At 39.0% G+C, this 15384-nt stretch overlaps 1 protein-coding gene across 5 annotated transcripts in view; it reads right to left on the bottom strand.

Annotated features, from left to right (window-relative positions):
• Window positions 1-15384, bottom strand: part of SLC38A1 (solute carrier family 38 member 1) — an 87222-nt gene that overhangs the window by 32272 nt on the left and 39566 nt on the right. For 4 of the 5 annotated variants that reach the window (XM_033222324.1, XM_033222327.1, XM_033222326.1 and 1 more), the window contains 2 exons: window positions 14883-14958; window positions 14472-14587 (listed from right to left, as the gene is read on the bottom strand). In XM_033222324.1, the coding sequence (XP_033078215.1) occupies window positions 14472-14587; window positions 14883-14958 (192 nt within the window). Of the gene's footprint in view, window positions 1-2917; window positions 2925-14471; window positions 14588-14882; window positions 14959-15384 lie in introns of those variants that run through there. The other variant, XM_033222328.1, reaches the window with a different exon arrangement.

The following is a 15384-nucleotide window of genomic DNA, read 5'->3' as shown; positions in this document are numbered from 1 at the left end:
ACACAGCAACAAATCATATGACATCCTCCCAACACAACATCAGAGCCTTTGGTAGGGGTGGAGGTAAAACAGCCGTCACTGCTTCAGATCCAGAAATAGCTCAGATGGGGGTGTTTGGGGCTGCTGTGCAGTTGAGTGCTTTCAACTCCTCCAGGACCCATTCCTCCCCCAAAGAAGAGGGAACCGTTACCAGCAGCCCTCCCTAGCATGACTCTTCCTTGCAAAGTTGAAAGCAGCTATTCTCAAACTTTAATGTGTGTGCGAATTAGGATCTTGTTAAAATGGATCAAGTCATGGGTCAGCACCTGAGATTCAGCATTTCTAACAAGCTGCCAGATGCTGCTGCTGCTACTGGTCCATGGACCTCCCTGGAAGCAGCAAGGCTGAAAGCGCTGAGTTCTGGCCATGTGGCGTATACATCCCAGTTCTTTCTGTTTCTCAGTCCACTGTGCTGTGTGCATCATCTGCCACACTGTCTGTGGTAAGGTGCTGTGCCAACACTGCAGCTCAGTTACCTGTAAACACAGACCCCACGGCTACCCAGGTAAGGTGGCAGTGAAGAAATCACTTACAGCTGAATCATTCTCATTGCTGTGCGATGCTGACTAGCTTCCAGTATGAAAAGTAAGGTCTCGTCTACTTCCTTTGGCTGACTTCCTCAAGCATTACTTTTTTTTTTTTTCCCTTGAGACAGAGTCTCGCTCTGTCACCCAGGCTGGAATGCAGTGGTGCAATATTGGCTCACTGCAACCTCTGCCTCCCAGGTTCAAGCAATTCTTCCTCAGTCTCCTGAGTAGCTGGGATTACAGGTACGTGCCACCACACCTGGCTAATTTTTGTATTTTTTTAGTAGAGAGGGGTTTCACCATATTGGCCAGGATGATCTTGAACTCCTGATCTCAGGTGATCCGCCCACCTCAAGCATTATTTGCTTCAGCAGGAAATATATTTAAATATTATTTTCAACCTCCCCTCCCCCATGTTTCACTCCTTCCAAAAGGGATCTGAGGCTTACTAAAATATGTAATTCTTCCTCTTCTAAATCCAGTTAGAAGCATAAAACTTTTATTATCCTCAATTAAATAAGCAGGCTAGTACATATAAAAACTCCTTGAGCTGGGGTAAAAGTGGTCTTTATTACTAGTCCTCTTTTGATCTATCACTGTCTTCTGTTAACCCACAGCCCTCAATCCAAAACTTTCAGACATGCTGCTAGTTGAGGCAGAGTATTTACAAGAAAAATTTAGAATCCAGGACAAGAAACTCAGACAAACCATAGGAAATGCATCAGTTCTGGGCTAGTTTAACTATCTTTCTCCACTCCTCTCTGCTGTTGCTGGCCTCTCCCTCACCCTCTTCTACCTCTTACTTCCTGTCTACCTTCTCAAGGGTCTCAACCCTCCTGCATCTTCACCCTGCACTTTCCTGTTCATCTTTCATCTCCACCAACTCTCCCTGCTTCTCCATCCCACTCCCAATTATTCTAGGGGAAATACCTGTATAAAGATTTGAAAACACTGTTGAAGAGACTAGAACACTAGCTGAAAATGATGGAGGGGTTGGACAGTGGGGAGGACCCAACTGAGAATGGAAACCAAGAATTTGGTGTCGCTCTGTCTATGCGGTTGGAAAGCTCAGCTTCAGGGGTTTTCCAGGCCAGTGTGACAGCCAGCCAGTGGAAACAGGAAGTAGGGCATGAGTAGAAGGTTTAAGTGAGGGACCAGAGGCTCTCAGTGAGGCTCAAGGACAGGAATAGTGGTTTCTGGCCCAGGGAAGCAATGCCAATGGGAGATTTAAGGGGTGAGGAAAGAGACACAGAAGAAGAATCCTGGCTGGGCGTGGTGGCTCACACCTGTAATTCCAGCACTTTGGGAGGCCGAGATGGGTGGATTGCCTGAGCTCAGGAGTTCGCGACCAGCTTGGATAACATGGTGAAACCCCGTATCTACGTATCTACTAAAATACAAAAAATGAGCCAGGTTTGGCGGCCTGTCCCTGTTGTCCCAGCTACTCGGGAGGCTGAGGCAGGAGAATGGCGTGAACCTGGAAGGCGGAGGTTGCAGTGAGCTGAGATCATGTCACTGCACTGCAGCCTGGGCGACAGAGTGAGACACCATCTCAAAAAAAAAAAAATCTTTTGTTTAATGAGAGCTCAGATGGAAAGAGGCAGGCCCAAAAGCGAAGAGAGAGGGACAAGGTGTTCTGAGTCCCTAAATTCATATGAAAATGTTGAATAGTTTGAAAAATTCAAAATGATCTTTTATATGAAAATGGGTTTTGTCAAGCTCTTTAATTTACCTTAAGGTATTCAATATAATTAATAAAACACTTTACTGATCATTAATAATATCAAATGTTGGGGTATTCACTGTATGTCAGGCCCATTCTACGCACTTTTTAAAATGCTTCACTTATGAGTAGTACTATTACTATCCTTATTTCACAGATAAGGTAAATAAGGTAACCAGGGAGGTTACATATTTTGTCTAAGGTCACACAGCTAGTGTCAGAGCACTCAAACCCTGGTAGTATGACTCCAAAGTCCCTACCCATCACGTTGCATTGTCTGTTAAAGTCAAACATCTAGAGAGGAATAACACTGTAAAAAATAAGACCTAAGCACAAAACAAAAATCTTAGAATGAAATACGTTGCAATGTTAATAGAGCTTGTCTAAGGTGAGCCTGAACACTCTGAACAGAGAGACTTTGAGTGATTTCTTTATACTTTTTTTCATTTATTTTATGCATTTTCAAAATGGTTTAATGATTATCTTAGTTTTACAATAAAAATATAAAGAACTTTTCAAGTGACCATATTATTATTTTAACCCCTTTTTAGGGGAGAGTTGCATTTGTTTAAGTCCCAAGCTCATTAATACAGTCCCTGTTTGATTAAGGAGGTCACAAAACACTTACAGAAAAGAGTAGAAACATATAATTATTCAGTCCCAAAGTGGACTTCTTAGTCACTAAATTCTGATCAAATTTCAAAATTCTGAGGGTCAGAAGACCAGCACACGGTGACCTTGTAGCATGTGATCATGTATAATGCTTACAAATTAGATTAGGGAATTAAATGGGTGGTTTTAAAAGGCCAGGCAGGAAACAGGTGGAGACTAATTATTTGTACAGTTCATTCCATTTCTTTCCTTGTAGGTAAATCTAAGTTTTGTGGCACAAAGCTTCTCTTAAACTAGCCTCACTGTCAGTTAGGTATTTTGTTTTGTCTAGAAAAAGAAATATGCATTGCTGATGGCCAATTCAAATAGTATCTAATATAATCCTAAAAAGAAAGAGGAATCTAAAAGAAGTATGCCGGTAAAAATAGAATTTTAGTTTAGTTGGTTCTTTGTAAAAAAGTGAAAGACAGGTCTGAGCTTAAATGAGGATGTTGTACCAGTAAGAAAGAGAGCCATGTACCACTACCACTTCCTGTTTTTAACCTATAGTGGGTAGAGGGTTGTGGGTTTTGTGGGTGCTCCATTTATAACTCTTGACACTCTTGATGTGTCCTTGTTCCTCTTTTCCCATTCCATAAGGACAAGTCATTTCCCTTCTCCTCAAACCTAAATCCTTACTCTTTATCATACTCTAAAGATGTTAACTCTTGAGTGACAGAAAAGCCCCATGTGACTTGAAATAAAGGAATATGCTGTTCTCAATGGGACTTTTTTGTAGAAAGGTGGATTGGAGGTTTCATTCATATTTTCCCATTCTGCTTTTGTGGTAACAAAGCACATTTAAGGAGAAACAGGAGGCTTAAGAGGAGCACCCAATAGACTTGTTGCTCTCCTCTCCACAGATATCAGTCACCTTGGGCAAGTTACTCAACCTCTCTGTTAATTTTAGTTTTGTAATTGCCCAATGGGTTCACCTTGCCTGCTGCCTAGACAGAACCAATTTATCGAGAGACGGGAATTGCAATGGAGAAAGAGTAATTCACACAGAGCCAGCTGTGCAGGAGACTGGAGTTTTATTGTTACTCAAATCAGTCTCCCAGAGCATTCACAGATCAGAGTTCTTAAAGATAATTTGGCGGCTAGGGGCTTGGGAAGTGGGGAGTGATGATTGGTTAGGTTGGATGTGAAATCATAGGGGGTTGAAGTGAGATTTTCTTACTGTCTTCTGTTCCTGGGTGCGATGGCAGAACTGGTTGGGCCAGATTACCAGTCTGGGTGGTGTCAGCTGATCCACTGAGCACAACTCTGCAAAATCTCTCAAGCACTGAGCTTAGGTTTCACAATAGTGATGTTACCCCCAGAAGCAATTTGGGGAGGTTCAGACTCTTGGAGCCAGAGGCTGCATGACTCCTAAACTGTAATTTCTAACCGTGTAGTTAATTTGTTAGTCCTGCAAAGGCAGACTGGACCCCAGGCAAGAAGTGGGGGTCTTTTTGGAAAAGGGCTGTTATCAATTTTGTTTCAGAGTCAAACCATGAACTGAATTCCTTCCCAAAGTTAGTTCGGCCTATGCCCAGGAATGAACAAGGACAGCTTAAGGGTTAAAGCAAGATAGAGTCAGTTAGGTCTGATTTCTTTCACTGTCATAATTTCCTCAGTTATGATTTTGCAAAGGCGGTTTCAGTTTCTTTATCTATAAAATGGGGGTGATTAACAGGGTTGTTATAAAGATCTGATGGAACAATGTACACTTTATAACTATCTTTTCTTTTCTTTTTTAGAGTCCTTTATAAAATTTAAAGTCATCAATCTTACCTAGCCAGCCACACAAAAGGAGGCTGCGGGTGGCTTTGGTCTGCAGGCTGTCCCTTGCTGACCCCTGATATAGATGTAGATCTTTGATATCATGTGCCTGACATAAGGTAAAGTCTGTGGCCAGAGAACAAAGCAAAACTAACTGGTCCACAAAGTAGCAGTTTTCCAATTAAACCAACTACCACTCCGTGAGTAATAAAAGTTCAAGCTAACCTTGAAAATCCAGCTTTCTGCACCATACTTAACCTGCGTTACTGTGCTAACACACACCTGGCCTACTGTAAACCAGAAGAGTAAAGGCATTCTACAAATCATGAGGTGAATAATGCTGTCAAACCATAGCCAGTATAGTTAAGTTGCCTGTTGCAGGCTAAGAAAAATACACTGTACCAAAACAGACGTCACACTGTTGTCCCTGTATAGGACCAAGGCACCTGATGCAACTCAGCATAAATAGGATTGAGTGAACTCAGGGTGTACGCTCTTGTGCGTGCACACACGCGCGCGCACACACACACACACACACCCCTACTTTTCTGGGGCCAAGAGAATTGAATTCTTGGAAGCCCCTTATCTGATGCATCACAGATGACTCATAAACTAGCAATAGCTGCTCAACTTCTAAAAACAATGGGTGGGACTCATCTCCTACGCATCTACGCATGCCAACTATTTCTGTTTACAAAATAGGCACTCATTGTTAGCGCAACACTAACCACTTTCCCATTTCCCTATTTCTGAAAAGCTTCTTAATCCAGTGGATTTCAATAGAGTTCAATGACACTGCCACTGTCCCTTTTCCATTATTTCAAATGTTGGCAAGCCTGAATGTGCCATTTCTCCCTCTCCCGGGTTATTACTCCCAAACAACAGACTCTGAGGCCAACGATTTTTGTTGCCAGCCAAAGGACAATTTTCTCTTCAAATCATTTCTAAGGAACCGTGACTATAACTCAAAGAATTCTAAAAACAAGAAACTGATTGGCAAGAGGAAAGATGAATGTGACTAGCCCCGTGGACCTCCTAGCATCATCCGGAAGAGCAGGGTTTCCTTATTGACTTCCTCTCAACTGCTCTGTCTTTAGATCACAAGGTCTGGTTTGGTATTTCCTAAGGAGGCAAAGAACTGCTCACTTAGGAATGCACAGAGGAGATGACTTACCATTTATAAGGAATAACTTGATAAATAGCACACAGACCATCTTCGTTGCCACTGAGAGCAAAATTATTATCTTGGTAGGTGTCATTCAAACTGTTTGGCATATGTATAAAGTAATAAAGCAATGATAGCTTAAGAATAGGCCCAGTTTGTATAAAGGTATGCTGCAATCTCACTGCAACTTAGTAGAATTTGCTAAAAAATATTTAGAGACATCAGAAAGTGATGCTGGTGCAGTTGGTTAAGAATATGATTCTCCTGATAGAATGAGAAGACTATTTTTTGCGATGGGATAATAAAGATCAAATTCCTATAATATATGAGCAAGGACTTAGGGCAATGTGCTGATGGATCTATAGTTCTAATTCTATTTCTATTTGCTCCTTATGTAGGCTTAATTGTAAAACACTAAATTTAAAGAGAGAAGGAACCTGGTAGTCTGATCTCAGTTTACACAGACCCTTATATTTTTAGACTTATCCTTACTGGAAGGGGTACTTACTGGTTTGTTTGTAAACATGGATCATAGACAATACAATGGTGCATTGTTTTGCTGGTAGGATAATTACAAATGGCCCACAAAGGCAAATATTGAGAGACAGACAGAGAGACAGGGAGGGAGAGAGGGTCAGAGAATTCACCTACAATTAAGGAAACAATCCACCAAAGTGAAGGTAATTGCTGTAACTGACAATGACAATTACTGTCCTTTTCCCAAATAGCAATTTAACAACAAATGCCCTTTTGCAATACCAACTTCATCTAGTATTTCTTAGTAGTCTCAGAACTATTTTGAATTTTCAAATGAAGGAGGCATTCCTAGGAAAGTAGACAATGAGCAGCCAGTCCCATCCTGACTTTGTGATTATTATCAGCACATTTCCACAGCCTACTAAAATTTTGAGGGTGAACTAAATCTTTTGGTTGATGTTTTTCCTCTCTGATAAATTTGTAACAATAATGAGAATCACTGTTTTGCCCTAAAGCCTTGTTTCTGGTTTTGCAAAATCTAATTCTTACATATCCATTCACTCATTTCAGTAAAACTTTGCTGAGAAGCAGCTACATGCAAACGCTGTTCTAGAACTTGTTAGGGGGAGGAGGATGATTTCAACAAGGAAGAATTTGGCATTAATCCTGCCCTTGTAGGGCTCAGCGTTCAATAGGGAAGGTAAAATGTATGCCTAAATAATGGAAGTGATACTTACTATTAAAAAGATTCAAATTACACCAAAAAGGAAAAGAAGAGAGACCTCCCTTCCACCTGGGAGGATCAGACAACCAGTTTTGGAGGAGATAACATCCGATCTAGGTCTTCCAGGACCATGAGGATTCAGAAGACAGAAATGAGACAGGGTAGGTTTGGGCTGGTGGAAAGACCGAGGTAAAGGTTTCAAGGCAGGCAGCTTGTACAGAAAAGGGAAGGTTAGTGTGGCAGAAGCCGAGGTCATCTGAAGGGAGAAGAGATTGAAAATACAGTCTGGAACAAGTGGCACAGCACTGACAGAGTCTTCATTCTAGCTTCATGGGCTAACTATCTACATCAAAAATATATTTTCTCTCTCAAGTTTTTAGTAGGCAAGAGGAAAAGGAAAAAGTCTTATTGCACTGGTGTTAAGTTCTTCAAAAAAACCAATTTTTTCAACTAGCTTTTTTTCCTCTAAAAGCATGTTAAAAATAAATTTAAAGACTCTAAACTTTCCATCTCCACTCCACCTCTAGATTCTTTCTCACTCTCCAGAAGTAACCACTGTCAACAGTTATCTTGTGTACCCTCCCCAAATATTCTGAGCAATATAATGTATACACATAGACACACCCTCCTTCCATGCTCACTTCCACCCAATATTCAGTTTGTAATCATGTAATAGTACTGTGTTACACAGTATTAATAATACTATGCCACACAGTAACATAGTGTTACACACTATGTTCCCAGTTACAACGTAGGAGATTTTTCCTCACCTGCCCATATAAGTCTATTTTACTCTTTTAAGTAGTAGTCTAATACTCTATTTTATGAAAGTACCATGATTATTTAACAAGTTTCCTAGGGTTAGACTTGGTATTATTTGATTTTGCTATTACTTGGTGTTTAATTCTGAGTTAAAAAATGTTTAGTTACTTCTTTCACGAGTTCAAGGACTCCTGAAAACAATGAGAAATCTTAAATTGCACATGCGGGAACCCACATGACAAATATGAAGCAGCTGAGAGATTTATTGGTTTCGCAATACACCTTAGGCATACATTTTACTTGTGGACAGGAACCTGACATTCTCAGTCTACAGTTTGGTACACTTGATATTGCCAAGCTGTTTTCATGACAATAAAGGGGGTGGTTATTGGTGGAACACTAGCAAGATAATTCAGGAACACCGGCTGATTTTATAAGGTGATTTTAAAAGTACATTATATTGGAAAGTAAAAGGTAAGTACTAACTTGCAAGCATCCATTGATAAGAATAACGTTTTTCTGAAGTTGTAGAGTAATAATGCAACTTTGGTGTCTGAAGAAGGCATCACCAAAGGTGGTACGGTGTTTTAGATCATGCTGGCTCTGGAGTCAAGCAAGTCTGGATGGGATGCTGACTCCCCTCCTTTCCAATGTGTGATCACAGGTAAGTTATTAAGACTCAGTTACTTTACCTGTAAAATGGGGCTAATATCTACCTCATAATGTTGTTGGTGGGGATTAAGATAGTGTAGCATATATAGATACTGTTCAATAAATGTTAGCCATTATTTAGTGACTACCTAATACTAACTGTAGTATTTTAACAAATACCTACAGTGTGTACTATGCACCACACACTACTATCACTCTCTCCATCTCTCTTTCTCTCTCACATTCACACACACACACACACACACACACACACACCATGCATGTATTCCTCCTAGCAGCTCTATGCGTTGGTACTAATAAAAGTCTTCTTGCATACCACTTTTCAAAGTCTGTTTTTAGACAAATTATCTTTTTCATTCCCACAACCACAGCACAAATGAGTTGGAAAATGGAAAACAATAATCCAAAAGGTCTGGTATTATAATCAACCAAATAAAATTTAAACTATTGTTTTACACACATTGTACTTTTGTTTCACAATTAACATTTCAAAGAGATTGTTCACAAACTCAGTGTTAATAATAAACTGGTATCTCAGAAGTGTCGTGAATTCTACTTTCATTTTTCATGGTTTTCAACTTAAGGTCTACATTATTAAAATAAAAAAATAATAATACATGCTAAGAAGTTATAGAAAAATAAAAAGCATTTATTGCTTTATCAGATTCTGTGTAGTGTAATAAACGTCACACTTACCTAGTACTATGAGATGTGTTCTAGAGATTAATTTCCTATAAAATGTATGCCTTTAATAGAAATCTCTAGAAAATGTAACAAAATGTAACAAAACAAAACCTACCATTCTTCCATGTCAATATTGAGTTTTAATCCCTACTTCTGCTATGCTGGAGTTATGGGTAAGACTCAGATAAAGAGGAAGTTATGGTGGCAGGAAATTCCTTTAGCATCTATTGCCTTTAATTTGGGTCCTCACTCCTAGGAAAACAGCTCAATAGGTACTCTTTACCCTGAGGTACTTGTGCCTCAGTACATCCCTGACTTGCAGCCTCAGGGTCCAGCCCCACTTTGTTCCCCATAGAGGATATATACCTGCAGAATTATGATAAATTGAGAGTCCTCACCAGCATCCTCAGAATTCAGAAAAATGCAAAATCCAGCACCACTCTTACAACAGGACAGGATTCACTGAATCTAACTGAATTAGAGTGTGTTAAACAGGGATGACAGCCATTATGGATAGGTTTTAAAAAAAATGAGCCACAGACTCATCCAAGAAAAAGAAATCGCACCAACAAGTTTCCAGATGACCGCAGAGAAGACTCCACACCCAGCCTCAGGGAGACACCAAGGAGCCTTCCCAGCTGCTGGTCCAAAGAAGCCTGGACAGTCTTGGACTCCTTTCCTATGCTGGCCAATGTGAGTCTGGAATGGAGCCCTGTACCAGATGGAATATCTTGATCCTGCCAACTGCTTCTTGGCTTTGAGCAGCTGTAGGAGCAGCTGGTTTTACAACAGTCACAGAGTGAGTCCTTGTCCTGAGGTAGGAGAGTTCTAAGTTTAGTGAGAAACTTAAAGTTTGAGTCTCTGTACAACTACCTTCATGAGATTTAGCCTGAAGACTTGGTGTGTTGCGCTTGTTATCCATGCATCTTACAAATAACTAAATGATCTATAATAGTTTCATCCAGGAAACATCTTCCTTCAACTACAAAAGCAAATTTTTACAATTCCCCGCTTTAATCAGACACTAAAGTGTCATGAGATACGGGATCAATTATCCCTCAGCCAGTATAGTTAAAAATCAATTGAATTCCAGGAATAGTAGATTGAATACAAGAACTTACTCCCTCTCCCTTGATATCTAGTAAAAATATATTTTTTAAGGCATAAAGCTGCTAGGATAAAATATAACAGTAGACAATAATGAAATTTTGAATGCTGGAAAGCAGACAGACCTGAACCATAAATCGGCAGTGGAAAAAGCCACGACCAACTCAGTTTACCTCTCAGAATCTCTAAAAGGCACTGCTGGCATGATCGAAAGTTGAGGATAATGAAAGGGGTGAGCTAAAATAGTGAGGATCTGTTGAACTTTTTTCAAGAAATAGCTAGATTCCCCAGACCAGGTCCTACTCCATAAAGCTGAGTGGATGGTCCTCTCCCATCCTGAGAACAATCTGAATATATGTTCTCTGGAAAGTATACGATATATGTTTCTAGGAGAGAGACAAGGCACAATTTGTGGGGAAGAGGTATACTCTAATGAAAATTGGGAACTGAGTGAACACATGCCTGTTGGGATAATCATTCCAGCCCTTTCCCCCTACTTGGTTCCCAGAAAGATGGTGGTGAGGTCAAGGCCCCCAGAACAGGGGATTGGGAGCTGTTCTCTGGGTGATCTGAACAGCCAAAGAAGAGGGTCCTAGACAAACTGACCCTGGTGGTTCCCAAGTAAAGGGCTTGAGAAAATCTTAAGTGAAGCTATTGCGAACAAGCCCCACTCATGTGTCTCAGGCTCAAATCAGCCTTGTTTTCCCCCCATTCTTGAAGATAGCAGATAAAGAGGAATTATCTGACATCTCAGCGAAGAGTCTAAGGTGAAAGACCCCAAAACAAACAAAAATCAGCTTGTACCTCAGGGACACAAACAGCAAAATCCAGATTGTGGAAAACTTTACACAAATGGCCCAGTTTCTTAAATGAATGGCACAGAATAGAAGGAGAGAAATGGGAAAATATAAATTGAAAGTCTTAAAGCACACATATCAACCAATTGCACTGTATGAACCTTATTTGAGTACTGATTTGAACAACTCAAATGTTTACAAACATAACGTAATCAAAGCAATTTAAATACTGATTGTATATTTGATGATATTAGGGAACTGTTGTCGACTTGTTTCTAGGTATGACATATTGAGTTAAAAGAGTCCTTATATTTTAGCGATATATACTAAAATATTTAGTGATGAAATAATAAAATAGCTGAGATTTGCTTCAAGACAATCTTGGTGGGGGATTGACTAAAACAACCATCCATAGAAGGAATGAAACATAAAAATCTTTTTCTACTATTCTCTCTACTTTACTTTTTAAATTTTTCATAATGCAGAAAAAAACTACCATTAGAATCCTCAGAGAAGATATTTAAATCATGAAACAGAACCAAAATAATATTAAAAAGAAACATTCTTAGAGTTTTTAAGCTCCTATAAATAAAAAATAGTATCAGAAATAAAACATTCAATAAAGAGGGGAAAAATTGAGGACATATCCCAAAAATTACAGTGAAACATTATAAAAATGAAAATAAAGGAAAGATGAAAAAACTAGAGGGCTAGTCTAGAAGGTCCAAAATCTGGGGGTAATAGGAATTCATCAACACAAAAATTCCCCAAACTGAAGGCCATGGATTCCTTCCTTCCTTCCTTCCTTCCTTCCTTCCTTCCTTCCTTCCTTTCTTTCTTTCGAGACGGAATCTTGCTCTGTCGCCCAGGCTGGAGTGCACTGGCACGATCTTGGCTCACTGCAACCTCTGCCTCCTGGGTTCAAGTGATTCTCCTGCCTCGGCCTCCTGAGTAGCTGGGATTACAGGTGCCCACCCCCACACCCAGCTAATGTTTTGTATTTTCAGTAGAGATGGGGTTTCATCATGTTGGCAAGGCTGGCCAGACTGGTCTCAAACTCCCAGGTGATCCAACCGCCTCAGCCTCCCAAAGTCCTGGGATTACAGGCATGAGCCACTGAGCCCGGCCAAAGCCATGGATATCTGAAAGAAAAGATTGCGCCCAGTGCCTGACACAATTGATGAAAACAGGTCCACCTTAAGGCATGTCATGTGAAACTGCAGGATATTGGGAACTAAGAGATTTGACAAGTTTCCTGAAAAAAAAAAAAAAACAAAAAAAAACCTAACAAAACCTGGATATATATAAAAGATCAGGAATCAGAAGCATATAGGACTTCACAACAGAAAAAAGCTAGAAGGAAATAGAGCAATACCTTTAAAATTCTGAATGAAAATTATTGCTAGTATAAAGTTCAATATCCAACCAAACTACCAATCAAAGGTAAAAGTAGAATAAAAATATTTTTCAGAAATAAAGTTCTAAAAAATTTTATTTTCAGTCACCTTTTCTGGACAATAACAGCACATAAGTAAATCCAGAAAGAGGAATAAATGGAATATAGGAAACAATGGATCTAGCAAAGAAGAGAGGTAGAGGAAATCCTCAGAAGGGTGATCAAGAGAGATTCCGTAAAGTTACCCTTTATGCCTCAGTGCTTTCCTTGTCTGTAAAGCAGGAAATTAATGATAGCAGCCACTTCGTAGAGTTATTGTAAGGATTCTGCATAAAACACTTGGAGTAGTGACTGGCACTACTAGTTACTACTTGTATCTCTTGTAGAGATACAAGAGTTACTGTTGTTACAATCATCAAAGAATTGACTTTTTACACTAGGTTAATTTATAACTTGATATGTTGCAATAACTTTAAAAAAAGAAATCAATGTAATACACATTCTGAAATGAACATATTCCCAGCTTTGGAATGACTGAAAATAGTCACAGAACCATAGCGTTTTGGAGGTTGGCCTGGTTCTGAAATTTTTCTTGCACAACTTCCTTGTTTTGAAGAGGAAGGAACTGAAGCTCAGAGTGGCTAAGAAACTTGCTTAAAACTACATAGCCATTTAGAAGAGGAGTTGGGAGTAGCGCTCAGGTGTCTCATGTAAATGCACTGAAAACCAGAAGTGTAGCTCCTCAAGCTGTCTACTATACTCAGAGAGTCAGAATTCCACATATACCCCCCAAAATCACCATAGAAATATGTTGTCCAATTCTGCCATATTACCCTAAAACCTGACACTCAGCTCAAGCAGAAAAACAACTTAGAAAGATGCATTCAGGATGATCAAGAGAGGAGGCTAGAGTTAGGTTCACTGAATTAGGCTGACGATATGGAAGACAATGTATCAAATTCACCATCTTACACAGTCTTTTAATTTTAGAAAGGATGCGTTAGTTTACACACAAAAAAATATTAATGCCTAATACAGGGTAACATGGATGGGCATTTCTGTTTCTGGAGTAACGGAATGGGCAGTAATATTCTTTTATCTCAGTTTTTGATGCATTTTTAAAGGATAGCCACACTTTGTAGGATTAGTAACCATTTCGGTCACTGCTTCTAAGGAAATGATGCTCCTGTCAAAAGGACATGGCAACAAGGACTATCTAGCCAGGCCAATGAAGAGCATGAGTTTCAAGTCAGGGAACAAAAGGCAAGATCCTGGGAGAAGTGCTTTCTCTGTCACCTCACCACTAACACTCATGTGACATTTGAGAGGGAATCAGGCTGGGCGAGAATTTTCTTAGTACAAATTCTATCATCTCTCTTAATCTTGTTCCAACTAAAAATAAGCCCTCCATACATACATTTGCAGAAAGTCCCATTCAACAGTTTGAGATAAAGTTATTTAAAAAGAAAATTGCCCATTTTGTTTTCATTGAATCTCAGCGGGAAAGTACATGCTAATTTCTCATCTTCAAAATACTGAAAATTTCTATGCTTCTTGAATATTTATTACAAACAAATTTGTAATTGCACTTCGATGTAGTACATGCTTCATAGCAATCCAAATGCCAAAGTGGTGACTGGCTGGGGTTAAACACCTCTTAATATTTTAACTGAGATTTAAAGTTACAGGTAGACTCCAAAAATACCCAAAAAAGTTATTTTCAAATGTTTTAATCCTTTTCACAAATGCTTATTTCAGTATTTTTGATTAATAAAATGATTTTCTCCTTCTTCCTTGTTGTAAGCGTTAGGTACATTTTGGAAAATCACTCAAGCAATAAATATCAAAGTATGTACTTGTAACTTAGCCAAGTTAATTTAAAAAAAAATTATTTATAAATATTTCACATTTCTTCTATGTAATAACAGAAACATACAAAAAGTTCAGTTTTAAAATGGAAAGTACCGGCACGTCAGTACTCACAGAAAAAGTAGGATTCCAGTGTTTGCCAGGGCAAAGGCGAGTCCCAAAATCCCACTGCCCATAATGGCGTTGCTTAGGTTAAAAACAGACATGCCTAAGGAGGTTGTACCTGGAATCTGAACAAAGAAACAAACATTGACACTAAGCAAAATAATCCCCAAGAAAGTTCATCAAGCCAAAGCCTTTAAGGCACTCTCAGGAACCAACATGGAAATAAAATTCAAGGAAATCCATTCTTAGTTGTCTAGTTATTTCCTTGAATGGATTTCAAGAGAAAATACATAAGGTATGAAGAATATCCTGGTGAATACAGGTAGTTTTGCTTTTGGTATTATGCTACTTGAATTAAAAAGATTTGTCCCAATTTATATGATAAAAAAAAACAACATACTTCATTCTAAAGATACTTACATAGTCATCACATTTCTTTTTTTCCAAATGGCTGTTTGTGAGACTTCTTCTACTTTCACGATCAGAAATAAACTTGCTGTAAAGACATGCGTAATATATTTAATCTTATGATAATGATTTGAAGTTTGACATCTTGACTAAATGATTTATTACTCACCAAAACATACATGAGCAGTTACCAATCAGCTCTCTAAGAGTTTACAGCCCTATTCAACGACCAACTCCTCCCAATTTTTTTTTTTTTTTCCCAGTATGGGTTGTCTATATTCTCGTTTTACCACATAAACTGTAAGTGCCCCAAGGGCAGGCACTTTGCCTCATTCATTTTTATATCCTGCACTCTACCTAGTACAAAACAATGCCAATAACAGGTGCTCATCTTGAGATGAAATGAAAGGCAACCGTAAGTCAAAAACAGCTATACATTTCGAATCATTTTAATAATACATTTAAACACTATATACAACAAATTAATTTTTGTATAGTTTTTTTCTCTAAGTGG

This window comes from Trachypithecus francoisi, unplaced genomic scaffold, assembly GCF_009764315.1.
Source record: "Trachypithecus francoisi isolate TF-2019V2 unplaced genomic scaffold, Tfra_2.0 Lachesis_group11, whole genome shotgun sequence".
Lineage (NCBI taxonomy): Eukaryota > Metazoa > Chordata > Mammalia > Primates > Cercopithecidae > Trachypithecus > Trachypithecus francoisi.
This window is presented reverse-complemented; position numbering and strand designations above follow the sequence as displayed.